This window comes from Fundulus heteroclitus, chromosome 9, assembly GCF_011125445.2.
Source record: "Fundulus heteroclitus isolate FHET01 chromosome 9, MU-UCD_Fhet_4.1, whole genome shotgun sequence".
Classification (NCBI taxonomy): domain Eukaryota; kingdom Metazoa; phylum Chordata; class Actinopteri; order Cyprinodontiformes; family Fundulidae; genus Fundulus; species Fundulus heteroclitus.
In genome coordinates this window covers 24,294,728-24,316,333 of record NC_046369.1, presented here as the reverse complement: position 1 = coordinate 24,316,333, position 21,606 = coordinate 24,294,728, and the positions used below count along the sequence as shown (strand labels likewise).

Below are 21,606 nucleotides of genomic sequence, written 5' to 3'. Positions count from 1 at the left end.
GCTTTCTTATTCCAACGGGGAAGTGATACTAGCCAGGCTTACACACACATTTCCTTGTGCGGACTGAAATGAATTCAGATTGGAGAAAAAAATAAAAATACTTAAATACATCAATTACATGGGCACAAAATCAATCTGATCATGATGTATGGTTACTTGTGCCAGGCTTTAGTCAAAATAATAGCACTTTGACAGTGAGTCAGCAAACAGAAGTTGTACTTCTGTATGTGCTGAAAAAAGGAAAATAAGATTTTTTTTGTTTTTTTTAAACTTTATTGAACAATCACAGCAAACATGGAAAGCATTCATTCATCCGCGGCGGATGTGTGTCCTTACTGTATCTTCTGAGCTCCCAGAATGGACCAGCACCAGGTTCTCTGGATGCGTGCGCATTCAGAGCATCTTGCTCTAATCCAAATGACACGATCGGAACAAGTGCTCAAATGGGCGCCGTCCAGATTAACGATGGGAATAAACCAACCGTCTCAATCAAAATGAGATTTAACTCGTTCCAATTGATTCAATTGCAATGTTCCAATCGGTCCTTTGTTCTGATTACTTACGTCCGGCAGTGACTTAGTTTAAATGCACATATGCATGATGACAAAAGAGAGAAAATAATAAAAAAAATTGAGTACAGCACTCCAACTAGATTGATATAGCAGCGTCACCATGAGTTAAGTTAGCAGCACTGTCCAAACAATCAAGTTAAAATAACATAATTGTGTGTTTGTTTGTGGTTAAGGGGGTGTTAGAGGCTTAGAGTTAAAATAGTAACCGGCATTCTGTGTGGGGCATCTGTTGACTCACTTTACCTGAGCCAGATGTTGGGAATGGGCCAACAAATTTTACAATTAACCCATAGGTCACATCAGGAGACGAAGACTGACAACAACCATTATGTTTTACAGCTCAAAAAGCAGAAACTCAAAAAAGTATTCCCAGGTTTATAACAACAATAAAAGAAAGAAAGGGCGATAACTGAGCTCATCTGGATTGTTGAGCAACTGCAGTTGGTGTTTTTTGCATAATTATGAAATCAAACGCCAGTGTCAAAAGTCCATCATGCGGCTGCCTAGTAAATAGTTAGTATGCACACCGGTTTCTCTTTTTTTTTTTTTTTTTTTAGGTGACTGCTTTACTGGAATGCATGCGAGCATTTGTTAAGGAACTCGTCTCATCTGGTTGATCAGATATCCGTCCAAGTAACGGGAAACACAAACAAAAACAGCCTGAACGCTGCCTTCATCACAGCTCAAACCGGAGCATCCTCCTCATCACCTCCCACTCAGGACGGCGACAAGCGGACCAGGGTTCCCTTCAAAGCACAGCGGCCACGTCAATGGGATCATTGTCCGCAGCACAGGTGCAAAACCCGACACCCTCAACAATAACAAGGGCAATTGGCCTGAATAAAAAAGCGGATTTATATATATATATATATATATATATATATATATATATATATATATATATATATATATATATATATATATATATATATATGAATAAAAATAAAAAAATAAAAAAAGTACACGTCCTGAGAGCAGGATACAACCTCATGACCATACCGGATGAGACTTTTACCGTTGTCATCTAAAAAAAAAAAAAAAAAAAAAAAAAAAAGTAATAGCTTTTAATTCCCAAAATGTCTTAAATTACCACCAGAAGCGTTAAGTTTCTGTAAAGCGGTCCAAATATTGTGTTGTACAAAAATCATTGCAACATGCGCGTTTTACGACCCCCCTTCTCTTTTTTTTTTTTTTTTCCACCACCTGAAAGTAACCCCGAGCACAAAGAATACTACATTTCCCGTCAGCAAAGCTGTTTAATGGCGTGTAAAAGTGGACGAGAACGCTACTCACTGTTTTTTCGCTAGAATAACCCGCCGCCCAGTCTGTTGAAATGTGCCAGATAAATGGAGGAAACTCGTGTCGCTGTCAAGTCGGCTCCGCTTCCTCCTTCGTTCCGCTTAAATCTTCCTCCCCCGGACCCAGCCCTCCGAGGGCGCCGCGAGAAGGTGGAGCCACCCGGCACCGATGACACCGAGGCCGGGGTATGGGCGGAACCAGGCCCGAACCACACTGTATCACATGTCGCTCCTGTCCAAATCAAAATTCATCAGTGGAAGATTCTCTATTATTTTTTTATTTCTCTCTCTTCCAATGAAATGACTGAAATATGCGACACAGATAAAAGGCTGTAATAAAAATGAAAGTTTCATGAAAAATATTGGGATAAATATAATATAATATATATATATATATATATATATATATATATATATATATATATATATATATATATATATATATATAATAGTTTATTTTTTTTAATTTTTTATTTTTTTTACTCTTTCTGGTTTCATAGTTTAGGCAAAACAGCCTGGCGGGTCTGGTTGCCTTTACTGTGTTGGGGCAGATTTGCTCAACAAGTAAGGGGCTAATTTAATACCCCCCAATGCATATTTGACTTTATTTAAAGGGGACATATCATGCAAAATCCACTTTTTTTAACCCTTATATACATTTTGTTGTGTACTTGGGGACTAGGAGTACAGAAACGTCTAATTTAGTCTCCAGGTTCTCTTATGCTGCGTTCACACCAAACCCGTTTTGAGTGTAAAGGGCGTCTATGGTAGCCTCGTGAGACCATCGTGATCTCGCGAGCTTTCAAGGTTTCACTCGCAGATCAGTCTGGCTACTTTCCGTTAAAGAAAATTTGGAGCCGTTCACCAAACGAACGTCCAATCAGCGTTGGCTTTGAGGCGGGTTGAGGTGTGACGCAACGAGAAGCGCGACAGTTCAGTCTAAAGAACATGGCGGCTTCAGCCGATGAAACTAGCGTTAGTGTGGCTATCGAGCAAGTTTTATCGGAATTACAGAGTATTTCTTTGCTGAGCTAACGAGCCTTTACCTGCAGCAGCAAGAGTAGCTTGGCTTGTGGTTGTGTTTTCGTCGTCGCGACGACGAAGCATGTTGACGAGTACGTCATATGGTTCGTTGATCTGATTGGTTTATTTGGCCCGTCTATCACCAACATAGGCCAATCAGCTAACCAGTATTTTCGCCCCTTCCCAAAATTACTTCAACGGAAGGTTTCCAGATGGATATGCGGAGCAAATCCATCTGGCGGAGTCAGGTAACGTCTATGGTGGATGCTAGGAGCATCAAGAGGTCCTGCAGCATGCTTTGAGCTCTGAGCATCCGAACCGGCAGATGCTAGAGTTGGAAAATCTGAACTTTTGCAGGTGGATGCAGAGCCTCAACCAATCAGAGAGACTCCGCTATGTGACGTAGTGGCAGATTTTCCAACAGGACGAAAGGACCATGAAAAGTCGGGAAGTCGACTATTATCTATAGTCAGTCTCGCCATCATTACAGAGACAGTAAAGGACCTCGCCTGTAGGAGGATTAGTGAAGATCTCAGGTTAGTTATCTGAACTATCAACATGGTAAATATTTTCCCGCATTTGAGGAAAAGAACAGGGTATCTCCTCCCAACGTGCGTCAGGACAGCCTGTCCACACGTTGCTGACGCTTTGGCCACTTTTTTGATGCTCAAATCATGCTCGGCGTGAACACATTACATTATTTTTTGAACAGTAATGTCACAGTATTTGCAACAGAACTGCTAAACAGGGTCATGGACTTCTGGCTAACCAATTTTATGAATCCGCCATTTTTATTTTTCACTACGATTTTGTGAGTCTTTTTCATTTAAAGGGACGGCACAAAAACGAGTTGCTCTCGGATGTACCTCAGAAAGACGGGCTGTGGGGCAACAATAACAAGGAATTCAGACCAAAGTGTGGCAGTCCCACTTTATATGGACTACAACAGAATGATTTATACGTGAAAGGGTCTCAAAAGCATTTTTAATAAAAGGTACAATAACCCACATCTTGTCCAGGCAACAAAGAGAATGTGTCCCGACATTAAGAAAGAGACAAAAACGACGAAGGGGGAACGTTTACCTAGACTCAGAATAATCTTTATCTGGTCATGAATCTGTGAGCAATCATTGAATTTGACTTTGGTAACACAGTGTATACACATATGGTATACCTATAGGCTATAATCAACAATTTCCAACATTCGTCTTCTACAGTTAAGCCTGAATTTATTTTTTAAAAATACTTAAGATTATAAGAATCTTTTAATTTTACAGATATATTTCTTCTAATAGGAGTAAAATGAACAGACAGAATCCTGACCTGAATCTGATAGAGAATCTATGGAAGGAGCTAATGTAAGGGTGGACAATAATTCAGTATCAATATATATCACAATACAACTTTATTCAATAAAGGTGACATGACGTTTCTAATATACATTACAGTCTATGCTTACAGAATTTGTCACTGACTGACGTTCTGGGTTTTCTGTAATTATATGTGTTTTATTTTTTTAAAGCAAACATTTCTAAAATGTTATATTGGAATAGTTTTTTTAAACATGGCAAGATAATTGTCATAGGTTTGTACAGGCATCTGTTGTGGGCATTCTTTGCACTCTTTCAGGGGTTTTTATTTTGTTTATATCGATATTGTAATTACATTTTATTGACAGAAATTAAGAAATGTATCGTGATTTGGACAGATCGTCCAGCCCTAAGCTAAAGATTAGGGTCATGGCAAAGAGGTCTTCCAACCTCACAGATTTGGAGCCCATGACCAAAGCTAAATGGTGAAAATACCAGTGGAAATATGCGAAAAGCTGGTCAGCAAAGCCAAAGAAGGTTTTTCCATTGAGAAGGGTGTAAATAACGTTGCTACTTTTTATTAGAATGTACATACAGACAAAGTATTTCTTTCAAAACTAATACTCCTTTTAAATCCATTTGTTTTCGTTTAAAGAAGCCCGTCTCTCATCTTCTGTCAGGCACACAGGTCTTAGATGAATCCTAATCATTTTAAATTAAAATCTGCCAGGGGAGTGACAGGACTGGGGTTTAACTGCGGCGACTTTGCCATTCGACACCCTGAACCAAGAAAGCTATCTGACTGACACGAAAAAACTAGAAAATACAATCAAATTGATAAGAAATGGATGCATTTTGTGGAAAGCGATTGAACAGGAAGTTCAAGTAGCTTCGTGATAACTTCTTATCTAAAAGAGATAATGCTTAATACGTAAATTATCACTGGGTCACGAACCACTGATTGAGCGGGCTTCCAACAGGCAGCCTACACTGTGATAAAAGAATCACATCTTTACGCAGTAGAGCTCTTGTTCAAAACTTATGATACCAAGATAAGATAAAAGCTTGCCTGAGTCTATGTCTCACCCATTGGCACCGTTTCACACAAAGCCATAGACCACTCCTTATGTTGGGTATTAGCTCATTTATGGCACATATTACACAAATTGAATAGAGACTTGATGATGGTTGGGTTTTTGGCTAAGGTAGATATTCAGATCCTGTGATTGGCTGTCCAATTTAATGATTGAAAGCAGGTCAGTGAACCTGTAATGCTTTGTCATCCAGCTATAAAGAACTTCAATGATTTACTCCTCTGTTTCCATTGGTGGCCTTTCCCACAGGCCGTCACCAAAATAGATTTCAGACAGAGTTTAGCCCAAAAAAAAAGAAAGAAAAAATAAACACAAATGGAAATTTACAACAAATGGTTTTTTTAACGTCACAGAGTCTTCTTATTTCCCAGAATCCAAGAGCACCAGTGATCCATAATTCATCTGGGTGTTTACACAGAAGTTGCCATTAAGGTACTATGAAATGAGCTGCTTTGCGCCACGTTAGCCACAATAATGTCAAGCATGTTTTCAGACAAAGTATGACACAGCCGAGCGCTGAATGACAGGTGAATGAAAAAGGGCCTGACTGGTAGTACTTCCTCCTCTGTTACATTTTTTGAAGATGACAGCGGCACTTTAAAACAAAATAGGACATAGGGCAAGGTGGATTTAATGCACATGTGGATCTGTGATTCATCAATTAAGAGTTGCAACTAAAATAAGATTGTAGTGTTTGCAACAGAAAACCAACAAGAGATTGAGTGTCAAGTTGCCATTTTATTCATTATTTTGTGGCTTATTTATACGGTATATTGAGAATTTGCACCAATCGATGACAAATAAAGGGTTATTCCATTCTATTCTATTCTGATTTTAATGGCCTTTAAATTATATTTTGGGTTAGCTACAAATACATTAGCTAAACCTGAGTTAAACCGATTCTAAATCAACAGCTTCTTGGAATAAATTGTGACATTGACCTATGTTTGGATTATTAACTTAAAATCTTTCTTGTCTTGTTGATCATTCGGCGTGTTTACACGACAAGACACATCCATCCGTTCATACACAGATCAACAGGGTCAGCAGCCCAGAGTTCAGTTTTTTGTTTTGTTTTTTGCCAAAGGACACTTCAACATGTGGGATTCGAACGCCGGGACGACTTTTTCCGGAACTACAGACGTTCCCATGCTGTAAAAAAAAAACAAAAAACAACACTCCTCCAAACACAATGGAAACTATTGTGCTGTGTCGTTTCCTCATAAAAGCTCTCTGCAATACAGAACTTCTTGTTAAGCCGAGTTACAGATGGATTCAGTTTCCACCTGATCCTCTTAGATTTAAAACAGATTCACTCTAAGCAGTTTAAAACTTTAAGATAAAATGTAAAAAAAAAAAAAAAACATTAACTAAATATTTGCAATGACTCAAAAGGTATTATCCACTTGATTGTTTTTATTACCGTATTATCTTTAACGATAAGATGTCTACATCCACAAACCAATGAGTAATTGCTGCCCTTTGTCTGGCTAAATAAAAATTATTTAGAGCTGCAAAGGTTACATGACCATTTGAAAAACGACAACTTATAACTTTTTGTAAACATCTACTACAGGAAATCTGTTGTTATTTGTAAAGGTCCCCCTTATTATTTCTATGTTTAGGTTTTAAAATAAAGAAAAACAAAACTTTTGCAAACAATTTCTTGAAAATGTGGAGGAAGAAAAAAAAAATACAACAACCCCCTCCTCCATGAAGGACAACTGTAAAAACTTTCATTTGTTATATATTTTAAAAGCAATAGTTGGATCCTAATCATTTTTAGCCAAATTTAGAGCGATTGTGAAAGGTTCAAAGAAGCCAATTGCTGCTCCGGAGCTGCAGGTTGCAGACCTTTGACCTAAACATTTAAATCCAAAACAACTAAATACACATCATACTCTGATCCAAATATTTCACAGCATAAAAATACATTAAAATAACAGAAAAAACATTGTTTTGTTTTTATCCTCGACCCTTTATAATAGCGTTGACAGCACAGCACATTGTTTTGACACCACTAGTGCAGTTGCAGTAATATAATCTGGGCACTTCATTTTAAGGTATTTTCCTCATAGTAAACAAATAATTTCCTGCCAACTATTAAACATATCAATTGCTGTTCCTTATTTATAACTTCCTTTTGGCTCCCGTGGGGCAGATGCATCAAATTAACAGTCAGGGCGACACCTAGTGGAGGTGTATGGTTAGTACAACACATGTCTGATTCTTTTTTTTTCTTCTTTTTTTTATAGTGTCCTGTCTGGCAATGTGGCATTAACAATTGTTGTCACATGTCTGATTCTGACAGCAATCCCAGCCTGACATGCTGCAAAATACAGACACGGACAAATTTGTTGGGACCCCCGAAGATCTACGTATAAACTGATTTTTTTTTTTTTTTTTTTTTTGCAGTTATATAGTCACAGATTTAATAATTTTATAATAATAAAAACTTTAATGTGAGTAAATTTATTCAGTGGGTAAAGTGTCATAATAAAAATTAAAAAAAATGCAAATTCTTATCTTTAACAACATTGCAGTCAAAATAAATATGAAATACCTTAAATTTTGTCAAGGGTTATAAAAAATGACTGTAAGCATCCATTCCTACAGTTTAAATTGACAATATACTCCATATACGGGTGTGGTTGAAAAAAATATCCTTTTTAACATCAGATCCAATAGTGATTCTCTTCAGAGGTTTTTTTTGTTGTTGTTGGATGAATGGATCCCTGGGTTCAGAGAGCACGCAGTCTTTTTTCTTTTTTAAAAACTTGCTGTTTTGGTAAGAAGTTGGTTGAATAAACGGTTGAGTTTGACTTCAGTGTTTGTGAGTTTTGTATCTAAAAATAGGTTGTAAGTAACATCATTAAACATTTGTTTAAATTTTCCTACAGTGTATTCCAACGGCTTTTTTTTTGCTTGCTTTTAATCTGTTTTATTTTCCAATGTTTTAATCATATAAAGCACTTTGCATTGACTTGCACTGAAATGTGCTATACAAATAAATTTGCCTTGAATTTTGATTGCACACGATCTGAGCTTGGGGCCAGAGGATTTGTGCCCCACGGCTGTCTACTGAGAGCTGGTGGACATGCGCACTGCGATTTCAGATATTCATTGTTTAAACAAATTTTGGCGGGCCGGTCCCAATAAGGCGCCTCAAGAGGATTTAACCTACTGAGCTTGTCAGTACTCTGGCAGACTTGGATATATAGACACAAATGTTTATAGCAGAGTTTTATTGGTAAGGGAATCAGTCTTTTTTACAATATTGTTCTATAAAGAACAATGTTTCGCTGATTATTGCGAACATAAGGCCCGTTTACACTACAATTTTTTAACAGAGTCCAGTCCAAGCTCGGTAACCGAGATAACTCTCGTGTGTAAATGGTCAGCAGACTGAACTGAACCGCGCTAGACATAACCGGACCGCGCTAACTGCAGACCAGTTCCCTAGTAGGTCTCGGACTGTTTTTTTTTTTTTTTTATCCCTGTTATCTGATAACGAAGAGCGCATGAGCAGACCGCGTCATCCCAGTCAGCTGTCCGCAGTTTTTCCGCCGTGTCTGGCTGCACGTCCCGATTCACACTCTATTCAGACAAATTTCAGACATTCATAATAATACTAGCTTCCTTACCGTGCCACACAGTTTCCAGTGATGATTCTGCTTAGCAGTGTGATGAATCTCAGCGTCTGTCATTGTTTCCAGCGTCTGTAAATCCTTATTAGACGTTCGTTTGTCTCATCCACTTCCCAAAAGTCGACTCTCTCAAGTAAATTCACCAATGGTTGCCTTCTTCCCCTGACTCTCCGCAAACACCTAAATATCACAATATCAAGCATAACATCCTGAATGTTACGGGCGCCGCCATTTTGATTTGCTCGGTCCCGCCTTCAATCCCAGAGAGCAGCAGTACCCGCAGATCGTCACTAGGAGGCGAGGAGCAACCAAGGAACCGAGATAAGCTTGGTGTGTAAACGGTCTGCTCGGCTTGGTTAACTGATCCAAGCTCGGACTGGTCTCGGCATGGATCGGTTTAACAAGGGTAGTGTAAATGGGGCTATAGAGCTCCACAGCGACATCTGATGGGGCTTGGGCCTAATGGCCCCAGATGCAGACACACCAAAGCTGTGTCCACTGACTGGACACACATGGTGGCATTGTTATTAAATTGGGCAATGTGGACGATTGCACGTGGTCCAGGACTGTGTTACAAAGGGGAGAACATGAGCGCTCCACATCGTTTTTAAAAAATAATATTGTAAACACGGAATCGTTTTCATCCACACAAACCCTCACAAATACAGCAGAGTGCTGCTTTAAACATGCCAAACACACGGGGTGCAGCGTATCGCAAAGCTAAAATCTATGTCAGCCAGTCAGAATCCTTTAAAGGTATACTATGCAACCGGGGTTGATTTTCCAGCGAGGCTCCCCCCAGAGGGCGAAAGTAAAAGTGCACTGTCGTAAAGATGCTCAGCTGTTCTGGTTTCTCTGTCAAACCAGGCGCGGTTGTTTTGAGCTTAGCAGACAGGCGAACGCAACGAAAAGTCAGAAAAACGGCAGTACAAACAATCACTAACACAGTGAAAGTATGAACATGCACACAGAGAGAGATAAATCATTCCAATGTTACTTACAATCACATCAGCAGAAACGCGAGGTCCCCGTCAGCCTTGCAGCCTTCTTTTTCTTTTAGCTCTCGCCATTCAGAAAAAGCTTGCCCGATGTTCACCCGTGTACGACTCCTCTCTCTGTCCAGAGCCCTTTTCCTCTTTCTTGCCTGCTCCGACATGGGCTTTCGCTGTTTTCTCGCTGGTTCCGCCATGATAACTGCACAAATATCGCCACTGCGCTAGCAACAAGCATGCCTTTCACTGGGGGCGTGTAGCAGTTCTCGCCGTAAAGCAAGACCGACTCTCGCGATGCACCAGACTTCTGAGCCTGTGGGTGCGGGCCGAGGGCTCTTGCAATTACAAGTACGGTATTTCCCCTACAGACCACCAGGGCGGCCGAGAAAACCTTAGTTCAACCTGAAATGACTCATTTAATCATCCAAAACGGTATGGAGCACATTAATTAACTGAAAAATGTTGCATAGTATGCCTTTAACACAACGGCAACATTGAATGGCATAGTGCCACAGTCACAACTTGCAGAAGAAGTGACACACCCGTGCAAAGATTCACGTGAGAACCGCCACTGGACATGCAAATAAGAAAATGAAAACTCCTCACTGGATAAACTGCTCACGTTTTAAGTAGCTCTTTCCTCCATGGTGCTCCTGGGGAGGAAGCTCTACTGACGGTATCAAAAACCTGCCTACACGACAGTTTGAGTCTTTAAGCATCTAAGATGTTCAGAAGTTTGTCAAGAATCCTATAAAGCTCTTTAGGGGGATAAAGAGAGGAGACAAAGCTGCCTCTGTCCACGACTCACTGACTCCCTTAAGGCGGTCGGAGCAACCAGGTTCGTTTGAAGACACTGGCAAACATAAAAACAACTCAGTGAAACTCTAGATGTTATCTCATCCCGTAGCCCACACGTTTATTTACACTCTTCTCCCTCCCAGAGAGGAGGGCCCTCATTAACAACGAGTCCAGACTCTGCCTCTTTCACCAGGTTGGGTTTCACTCCGGAAACCGAGACCTTCCATATTTCAGTGACACTCCGAGAGAAAACGGCGGGTCGACTGCCATGAGATTAGTTACCAGCTAAGGCTAACCTTGGTCATGATTTGAATCCGTGCTCTGGTAAACGTCCCGATTAGAGGCAATGAGCTGCCCTTTCTCTGAGTGCTGTAACTTCAACTCAAGCATCTCTACAAGGCAAAGAATTTTAATAGTAGGTTATTGAGACTTTAAAAAGAAAAGAAAAAAACAAGCAGACTGCCAGACATCCAGAAATGTTTGTGGGATCTCTGCTTCTGTCTTAGTGCGGCTCGTCAGACGGGTTGTTTTTTTTCTTAGGAGTTTTACCGGAGGGCTGGGCTTGGGCGAGGTGAGTGGGCTGGCTGCTCGTCTTACTGAATGACAAAAAAAAAAGGAAGGGGGCAGAATCAGGGTTTGGGAGCCCTTCTCCTATTTATACGTATAGGTTCTCTACAAACACACCCACATGTGGACACACACACACACAGAGACAGCAGAGCCCAGCAGACAAAGTCAGGATGTGACATCAGTCACAGGAAGAGAAACCAAACACTCTTTTAAAAGTCTTTTTCTGTGTTTGTCTTTGCTGCCGGGCAAAGTCAGAGGCACCCCCCCCCCCCTCACGTCAGACTGCTAGTTGACCATCAGAGAAGAAACGACTGAAAGGAGCAAGAGAATAAACGACCGAAAGGAGCAAGAGGGAACAGCTGACTCGGACTTCCAGGGGGAGTTTGGATCCTCTCTGAACTTTCGACAACTTTCCGCCACATTCCAAACTACCCGCTGCCGGACTTCAGAGAGGTAAAGCGCCGAGAGAGCGATCCATTCAGTTCATCTCAGACTCCTCTTTTGTCTTCATTACCGAATCTGTTTTATGTGACCATTCTCTCCCTCTCTCTATCTCTCTCTCTCTCTCTCTCTTTTCTCTGAGGAGTTTTATCACTCCGCTGTGTCAGGGACAAACTCGGACAAAACCAGAAAAGCATGCATGAAGTGTCTGTTTATTCCCAGAGCATGATCAGACATGCTTTGGCCTGGAGGTTGTTGAGACATGCGGAGTGATCCAAAGTTCCCGTCGTTTCGCCGTCAGCTCGTGGTTTCAGTCGTTAATGTGTTTGGAAACTTGCGACCGTTTGGCTTTAGGCTTTAAAAGCGTCTTCCCAGTTTCGTCAAGCGAAACTCTGGAAATGTGAACCCCCCTTTTTTTTTTTTTTTCCTTTATTGGCACATCAGCTGCTGTCCCATGACCACGTATTCACTCTCCCCCCACAACGGACCGGGAGCAATCCCAGAGTGAATGCTGCTTTATACAGAAAACCAGCCTCTGTGTATATTTATCCGGCTTTTCGTCGCAAATTATAACTTCACTCAAAGGCACTGTTCTAGCAAAAAAAAACAAAAAAAAAATGTATCTCAGTTTTTAACCTGCAAACAATGCTAGAGAAGCAAGAGAGGTTTCTGCTTTTTAGAAGTTGTAGCGGTTTCAAGGGGGGAAGAAAGCAACAGGAAATGGTAAGATCTGCAGTTTAAAAATGGACTTGGGACACAAATGCGGACATACAGTTGCGGCGACTGCATGTGTATTTAAAGCTCAAAAATGCAGGGGCGGCTACTGAAGTAAAGATGCCAAAACAAATCACTAAACTATGCTCCCTATTACCTTACATTTTTTGTAATCCATTCACAGTGCATTTTCTTCCACTCTGTTTTCTCCTGTTTAGTTTATTTACCAAAAGATTAAAGGTTTTCTGTCACGATGCCCCAGTCTGACTAATGAGATCGTTTCATTGAGGACGTTTATTTTGTAGGGAGTCGCGGTGTGGCATTTATTTTCTCAATTAGGCTTGACTCGAACTGCCTGACTCTTGTTCCAGCAAATTGCTGCTATTTTTAATTCCTGGTTGCCGCAGAAAGCCAACTGAAAAGGTCATATTTTGCTCACAGACCTCAAAGGAGGTAACAAAAGCACAACTTGTCCCCAGTTAAGAGGTTATTTTTCGGTTTATTGTCAGATGGTTCACCTTCAAACCGTCATGAGTAACAAATTAGCCAAGGTGCCAAGAGAAGTAGTGCATAGATGGCATAGTGAAAAGAAAAAAAAAGTGGGGTTTACTCACATTTTTCAGAAATAAAAATAAGAAAAGTGTGGCGTGCATCTGTATTTGCCTCCTTTAGTCAACACTTTGTTAAACCACTTTATGCCGCAGTCATCCATGTGTTTTGGGGAATGGGTCGACCAGCTTTGTCACCTAGACATGGACATTTTTGCAAATTTCTCTTTCCGAACAACCTCAAACTCTGTTAGACTAGATGGAGATAGTCTTTGAACATAGACTTTTCAGACTTTCCATGGATTATGCACCAAATTTAGCTTTGGATTTCTTAGCTCATCTTAGCTCCACCTGCATGTTTGATGTAGTTCTACAGAAAGGACAACCTCCAGTGTTGCCCTTTATTCAGCTCAATCCATCTTTCCATCAACTATGACCTGCCAAAAAGAAGCAGTCTCACATCATGATGCTGCCACCACCGTGCTTCGCAGTGGGGAGAGTGTTGTGCTAACTTCCCACCCCACTGCATTCTGCATGTAGCCTAAGAAGTTCAGTTTGGTGGTTCTTCAAAGTATTGATCCAGAAACGTTGAACCGTACTGTCCAGAAATGTATTTGTAACCAACTTTGAAAAGCACACATGATTCTCACCACGCAAGTGTGTGGCCATAACGTGAGCAAATGTGGAAAAGTTCACGCAGTGTGAACGTTTTTGCATGTAACTCTATGAAAACTAGAGAACCTGGGCCCAACGAATTTTGCGAAACCTTTTATTATTGTAGATTTTTTTTGATTCGACTCATTTACAAAACTATCTGGCAAGATTTAGTGGTGTTTCTTTTAAAACTCTGGACCGACAGAGACTAAAACCAGTGGACTGACAGGGAAGAGATCCACCCAACACATCTGTTGTTTGTCTCCACAGAAAAGTCTCTGCTGGAAACAAGGACTCCCTCCGATCTTCACATGACAGACACTGACCCCCGGTGACCGGATTCCAACCAGGCTCTTCCCTCTCATTCCCTCGGGAAGCTCGGTTTTTATCACACCCAGACGTATTCTTCATTGTGGAGCCCCTAATCTCCCCTCATCTCGGGGGAAGCGGCTGCGTCAATGGCGCTGTGTCTCGGACAAGTGTTCAGCAAGGCCAAAACGTTCAGGCCGAGGAAGCGCTTTGAGCCCGGCACGCAGCGCTTCGAACTCTACAAGAAGGCCCAGGCCTCGCTCAAGTCGGGCCTGGACCTGAGGAAGGTGGTCCAGCTGCCCGAGGGGGAGAACCTGAACGACTGGATCGCGGTTCACGTGGTGGATTTCTTCAACAGGATCAACCTGATCTACGGCACCGTCAGCGAGTACTGCAGCGAGCGTACGTGCCCCATCATGTCCGGGGGCCTGAAGTACGAGTACAGATGGCAGGATGGGGAGGACTACAAGAAACCCACCAAGCTGCCTGCTATCAAGTACATGAACCTGCTGATGGACTGGATAGAGTCTCTCATCAACAACGAGGACATCTTCCCCACCAGAGTAGGTGTGTGTGAGAACTTTACAAACGATAGCAATCACTGGCGTTATTGAGTCCGTGACCTGAATAAGGACCGGGTGCTTTGTGTAGTGAAGTGTTGAGGTGTCGGCCGGCTGTGCACCCTCATTACACTTTCAGGAGGAGGAGCATGCAGTTCAACACGAGGTTAATTAGAAAGCGATACTGACATTTAGAAGCGAATAGATAACAGTGGCAATATTTTTTTTCGTGACAAGTATAATGATTATTAAACTAATTAGGTGAGAATCCCCGGCACAAATGAGGGGTAGTTAAGTAGTTTCCTCTCCTGGTAGCGATCTGCAACCTTTTTGCATGGGTAGTCTTCTTGAAGTTTAAGTCCGGTTAAGGGAAAAACTTTAAAGAAAACAAACAGAAATGTTTGTGGGATAAAGAATTTGGATACATTTTTCATCACTCCGCCCAATGTGCTCATAAACCTTCCTGGGCAAGCAGGTACAATCCTTTTATGAACGTCTATGGCTAATGAGTCAAGATTTCCAACAACACTTTTATGCGCCCTGTGGGTCAATTCACTTAAAGTGTTTCTGAAAGGATATTTATTATTCAACCACTGCTGTCTGTTTATAACAAGGGGGACAAATAACCACCTAATGCAATCAAATATCACTAAACAATATGCTGGCGCAACCCCCCCCCCCAAAGCCATAATACAATCATTTAATCAGTCAACGTTTTCATAAAATATTGCATATGTTAATAGACGCAAGATAAAATGTTAGCACTCTTGCCTCACAGCAAGAAGGTCCTGGGTTCGAGTCCTGGGGTGTGTCTCATTCCGCCTACTTCTACACTTCGAACACTTAAGTTAGTTCTAAGTAGGTAGTGTAGATAACACAAAAAGTCAGTGCACTGAATGTACCCGGATGACCCCCTAAAAACGGGCACAAAATGCAGTGTGTAACAATGGACCCTACTTGCACTAAACGGACGCCATCTTGACTACAAAGCGGAAAGGGAGGGACTAGGGACGTCGGGAAGATGTTCCCATTTTGAAAATAATGGCGGACAATTCAGCCGAGACAGCCGGAGCTGCGACACCGCAATCATATAAATGTAAGTAATGGTGGTAATACGAGGTATTGTACTCGATAGGTGTTTGTAAAATACACGAACATACCTCATGTTCCGCCAATATTTGGAGGATCCTGCGTTGACGTCAGAGGCGATATAATTTCAACATGCTGTGAATGTAAACAATGTTGTTTTTTATTAAAAAAAAACACCGGCATATATTTTTTGGCGGTCTGAAAAATTTGCGGTCACGTGTGTTGCGTTCGTCACGTCATCCCGTCATTTCCGGTAAGTGTTTTAACATAAGTGTTCCTTTTGGAACACTACTAACGGTCGAAAGTGGGGACTACGGCAGTAAGTGGTCAGTGCACATCAGCAGTGCACTGACGGAAGTAGGCGGAATGAGACACAGCCCTGGACTCGGCAGGTGTGGAGATTGCATGTTCTCCCTGTGTCTGTGTAGCCCCCCCCCTCACTAAAGACATGCTGGTCTGGTCGGCCATTATAGGTGGCATGCTCAGTCTGATCCTTCTGATCTACAAAATTTTGTTGTAGATACCTGGTATATATAATGACAAATAAAAGCATCTTATCTAGAAGTAAGCAGTACCGTTCCCCATGTAGACATTGAAAAAAACTTGCAGGCAAAAACTGAAAAGCTCTAACTGTTAGGATGTGGACTGATGTGTCAAAGCAGATGTTACAGACCTCCGCCAGCCATTCACAGCTCATGCCCACAGGACTACCTGCAACTACCACAAACAGCTCGACAACCCCCACCCCACTGACTCCTTGCCTGTACTAAATATCACTGAGGAGATAAGACCTTTTAGAATCAGAAGACCGATCAGAAGGTTCTGGTTCGAATGTTCCACCAGCATCTTTGTCCCCAAGAAACGAATCATAACAGAATTAAATTACCACAAACCTGTTGCCCAAACATCTGAGGTCATGAAATGCTTTGACTGAGTGTTGAAGCATCTGAAGGACATCGCAGTACCTGGTACCCCTGGGGTACAGCATTTCTTCCTTGGTCTGATCCAGGACAATCACGAGTCCTGTCTGCATTCAGACAGGAGGTGGATTAGCTGGTCCACTGATGCGGTCAGAACCACCTGAAGCTCACCCTGCCCAAGACTGCTAAGATAACCTGAATGACACTGTGTCCACAGCCCTATGTTTATCCTCGGTGGTGTGGTTTGGCTTATCCACAAAACAGGACAGGTCCAGAATACAGCAATCACTCAGGTCTGCAGAGAGGATCATTGGGGCTGAGCTTCCCCTTCCCTCCATCCGGGACCTGTACAGGTCTAGGGTCAGGAAATGGTCGGCTAACATCTCTGCAGACCCCACACATTCTGGACACAAACAATTTAAACTTTTACCTTCAGGTCGATGCTAAAGAGAGCTATTTGCCAGAACCAGCCGCCGCAGAAACATTTCTCTTCCCTCAAGCTGTCAATCTGATGAACACAATGAACACCTTATAACTAGTAGTCAGCTGTATAAACAAATAGCATGCCTTATTTTTATATTTTTTAGGTTGTTTTGACACAAAGAGAACACAGGATTTATACAAGTTTTTTCAAAAACAATTCTAACTTTATTTTTTACCTGTCCTTCTTGGCTTGTCGGGAGGAAATAAATGCAGTCCAATAACCATTAAGCTGATGAACAGGGATGTTCAAACTTTAGCTCACAGCCGTTTCTCGGAGAGAACTAAAGTTAGCATCTGATTCGGAGCGCCCACTCCTGCGGCTAAATCAGTGACAGACTCCTTTATCCCGCCCATTCGGAGACTACAAATCGTATGCTAACTTCAGTTCGTAGGCGCATTCAAACCTGCTTGCTAACGTTGTTTGGCTAACCTGTGACTTTAGAAAATGCTAGAAAGTTAGCATTCGCCCTCAACTACTATGTAACATATGATCCCTGAGAAAATCTAAATATGGATTTATCTAAATGGTTAATTATCTGCTTACGTTTGATAAACTAATTGTGGCGCGGTGGTGGGAAGTTTCCGCTCGTTATTCTGACAGCGGTGGGAGGTTGACGGAACAGCAGGTCCGGTGTTGGTCTGGTCCACTTTACGCGTTTTGATGGGGGGCTGAATTCACAAAACAGGTTTCTTCCACATACTTTCAATACAAGTAAATGTATACATATAAGTAGCAAGTGATATAAATACTATATATCTCGCATCCTATATATTGCCCTCTTCTAGGAGGTTCAAAGTCAATAATAGGGGCCTCAACACCCACATATATATATATATATATATATATATATATATATATATATATATATATATATATATATATATATATATATATATATATATATATTTGCATTTTTTTTTTATTCTTCAAGCAAAAGTCCATTATCTGTTTCCTGCTTCTTTCCTAGGTGTGCCTTTTCCCAAGAACTTCCAGCAGGTGTGCAAGAAGATCCTGAGCCGTCTCTTCCGGGTGTTTGTGCATGTTTACATCCATCACTTTGACAGCATCTGCAGCATGGGTGCCGAGGCCCACATCAACACCTGTTACAAACACTACTACTACTTCATTTCGGAGTTCAGCCTCATTGATAACTCTGAACTGGAGCCCCTGGTGAGCAGTGACTTCCACATTACTCTGTCCCGTCTGCCATTTTGCTATCTGCTGTCTATTGTGTGTGCTGTGTGGGATACAAAAAGGAAATAATAGCTATTCCCCATGCACCCGGAAGGGTGAGACTATGCCTTGTACAAGTATTCATTCCCCTTGAATGCTGCACATTTATGTTGTTTTCAGTGGGGATGTTATGTGACATGAGACCAACAAAAACTACTGACTAATTGTGAGATGGAAAGGAAATTATATATGATTTTTTTTACTTTTGTATTTAAAAAAAAAAAAATCATTGGGAAATGGTAAGATTTTGGCACATAAGAGAAGCAATGAAAAGGGCCGTGGCAAACCATGGGGAAACCACGGCGAGAGTAGCTGTTAGCCGTGCAAGCCACAAATCTGCCCTCTATGGAGGAGTGGCAAGAAGAAGGCCATTGTTGGAAATAAGCAACAGGAAGTCCAGCTTGCAGCTTGCCGCAAACCGTTGCAGGGGATACGGCAAGTATGTGGAAGAAGATGCTCTGGTCAGATGACCAAAACATTATCGTTTTCGGACTGCACAGGGCTGCTGATTGAACTGACAAAATGTTAAAAAAAAGGATTAAGGGGTGTGAATACTTTTGCAAGGCTCTTGGACACGTCAAGTGTATTTTCCCCATAACAGCAATTTTCCAACCAGTTATTGATGGCAAAGGAAACATTGTAACTTTCTTGCCCTCAATTTTCCATCTCCAAGGGATTTGCTTTAACTACTTTGAAGCAGTTGGTTTGAAACAACACGCCAACCCTTTTGCAGTCATGTAATGAGAAAAGAATCTGTAATTTGTTGCATTTTTCCAGCAGGGAGACCTCCATCGTATCTAAGCAGATGGAGTCTGCTCTGTGCCAGTGAAAGGTTTCCATTATCATTGTTCTGAAGCCCGAGCTGAGGAACTCATTTTGCAAAGACAGAAAAAAAACAAAGATGAGACAATTAAGTCACCGTTGGCAAAGAAAATAAATTTCCAGTTCTGTTTTTTTTTATTATCATTATTGCCTTTTTACTTCCTTTTTATTGGCCGTGGAGGATCGAAAGCAGGGATTTTCACATGCAGGAATCAGTTTCATTTTGACACTCTTTCAGGTTATTTACTCACAATCTCTTTGGAAATACCGAATAACGATGTGGTAATGTGTCCCTTTTTGCTTGTGTCTCTTCTGCAGAGAGAGATGACTGAGAGAATATGTACTTGACGAGAAACACATGGACAAAGGAGTTTACATTATGACGTTATCTGAGCCCCAGGAGAGAACACCATCTGTAAAGCATTTCAAACATTGGACAGCTTCATGGATTTCACAGCATGCTGTGGGAGGTCAATTAAGTCTCCGCTTTCCTTTGGATGGTGGCGCTGTATATTTGCAGACCTTACACTTTGTGTGGTGCTATATCTTTATACTCTATGTCCAAGCGCAGTTATTTTCTTTTCTTTTTTACTTGCATTTCGTGTGTTTTTTTATGTCTTGTGCCAAAGATATGACCTTTTTTGGTTCTAAATGTTTTTATTAAATTTTTCACTGAGCAAGTTTTAATTGTTACAAAATAAAAGCACAATAATGCCATCAAATACACACCAATCACAGACTAAAAATTCAAGTTAGGATATAGAAATGCTAAGTACAGACGGATCACCATAAGAGGAGTAATAAAAAAAAAAATTCACATTAGGCCATAAACTTACCAAGAAGATCTGCCGATAAAGGGTTAAAAGGATAGCATCTACATCTGCTATCATAATTTTATTAAATTCAGTTTATTCTGTCAAAACAAATGTTGAATGTCGTCAAAAAAAGTCGACAGTTGTCAAGTACGTTTGATCCTAACTATCAAACAATGCAGTCAAGTTCAGTTGAGATTTGAAATTTTGTTTAAAAAAAGAAAAGAAAAAAGAAAGAAAGAAAAACAAAAGGTTTTGATCCAGGAAAACTCATTTGATAGCATGCATTGCTATCAAATGCAAAATGTACTCCTCCTGGATGAGCATTTAGACAAAGTCGCTTGACCTTTGCAGCAACCTGTCATAGTGAGCATGCATGTGGCGACAGTGGAGAGGAAAACTCCCCTTTAACAGGAAGAAAGCTCCAGCAGAATGAGGCTCGGTGTGAGCGGCCGACTGGGGCTTTGAGTAGAGAGAGTATACACACAATAAACACGTCGGTGTCGCAGAAGTTAGGGAGTTCGTCCTGCAATTGGTGGGTTGCCGGTTCAATCCCACGCTCTGACTGTCTCTGCAATTGTGTCCTTGGGCAAGACACTTTACCCACATTGCCAGCTGGTGGTGGGCAGAGGGCCCGGTGGCGCTGGTGCATGGCAGCTTTGCCTCTGTCAGTCTGCCCCAGGGCAGCTGTAGCTACAAACATAGCTCACCACCGTCAGTGTGTGAATGGGTAAATTACTAAACTGTAGTGTGAAGCGCTTTGGAGGTTGCCAGACTGGTTTGCAGTAGATCCTTTCTTTGCTTAATTTCAAATAGAAACGCAGCTAACCAGATAAGCTCCGAACCACTTTTAGAGGCAATAGCATGAAAAGAGAGCATATACAGATATTCGCTGCAAAAGCTCAGACAAGTGCTTGGTCGAGGGGAAAAACAGGGGTGAACATTCAGCAGCTGTGTTGATTGTTGCTTTTCTGTTGTTGTTGTTTTTTCCAAATCTTTTATACTTTTTTGTAGTTTTTAATTTTTACATAAATACCCTGGAAATGTGGTTTGTACACTTGAAGTTATTATATAATTAAAATCTGACACCGGCCCAGGCCTAAAAATGAGCAGTCATGGCAATACAGGACAAAAAGGCAAAGATTCATAAGTTCTGGTACTCCACAACTCACTAAATAATGATATTCCTAAATTTATTTTAGGTCTCTCTTCTCCATTACAAAGAGATAAACATCTTGACGTTTTTCCATTCTCTAAATTTGTTTTAAAAATGTAACATTTTGCATCAGGAGTCATTTTTAGACCATTTTCTGTTTAGTTTTTTTTTTTTTTTCTCTATGATGCCAGGAATCAAGGTCCAAAAGTCCCCCAATTCCATGAATAAGTAAATCTTTAAATTACTATAAATTTAAAATACAATGTAATACAAAGTGTACATGAAGTAACACAAATATCTATTTCGATAAAACAACTTCATAATTGCCTGCAGATCAAGAGCATATTTTATCTTTCAGCCTTAGATGCCAAAGTTAGTGGACAGAACTAATGGTGTGTTTGACTTGTCTCTTCAAATGATCTCCAACTTACGTCACACCCGAGGTGAGCATGTTCTAGGTGCAGGTCAGAAAACCGCTGGGATTGGCTGATTGTTTTGGTACCGTTGACACTCCGAAGCATTGAGGCATTCCCCATGGGCAAACACTAAAGCAACATTTT

The 21,606-nt window shown here is 41.1% G+C and overlaps 3 protein-coding genes across 6 annotated transcripts in view; 1 reads left to right on the top strand and 2 right to left on the bottom strand.

Annotated features, from left to right (window-relative positions):
- Positions 1-1,971, bottom strand: part of LOC118556467 (elongation of very long chain fatty acids protein 1-like) — a 44,511-nt gene extending 42,540 nt beyond the window's left edge. The window contains exon 1 of the mRNA XM_036141301.1: positions 1,866-1,971. The gene's annotated coding sequence lies outside the window, so the exon portion shown is untranslated. The remainder of the gene's footprint in view (positions 1-1,865) is intronic.
- elovl1b (ELOVL fatty acid elongase 1b) overlaps positions 1-17,047 on the bottom strand; it is a 32,399-nt gene extending 15,352 nt beyond the window's left edge. Inside the window, exon 1 of one of the 2 annotated variants that reach the window (XM_036141299.1) lies at positions 16,970-17,047. The gene's annotated coding sequence lies outside the window, so the exon portion shown is untranslated. Of the gene's footprint in view, positions 1-1,865; positions 1,993-16,969 lie in introns of those variants that run through there. The other variant, XM_012864812.3, reaches the window with a different exon arrangement.
- mob3c (MOB kinase activator 3C) lies at positions 11,374-20,110 on the top strand. Of its 3 annotated transcripts, none has more exons than XM_012864813.3 (4): positions 11,387-11,757; positions 13,932-14,537; positions 17,991-18,193; positions 19,397-20,110. In XM_012864813.3, the coding sequence occupies exons 2-4, from the start codon at positions 14,120-14,122 to the stop codon at positions 19,424-19,426; spliced, it is 651 nt and encodes a 216-aa protein (XP_012720267.1). In that variant the 5' UTR covers positions 11,387-11,757; positions 13,932-14,119; the 3' UTR covers positions 19,427-20,110. The 3 variants fall into 3 exon arrangements, with proteins under 3 accessions (XP_012720268.2, XP_012720267.1, XP_021173339.1); XM_021317664.2 differs by lacking the exon at positions 11,387-11,757 and adding an exon at positions 12,037-12,468; XM_012864814.3 differs by lacking the exon at positions 19,397-20,110 and having other exon boundaries at positions 11,374-11,757; positions 13,932-14,533; positions 17,991-18,168.
- Positions 20,111-21,606: the final 1,496 nt, after the last annotated feature.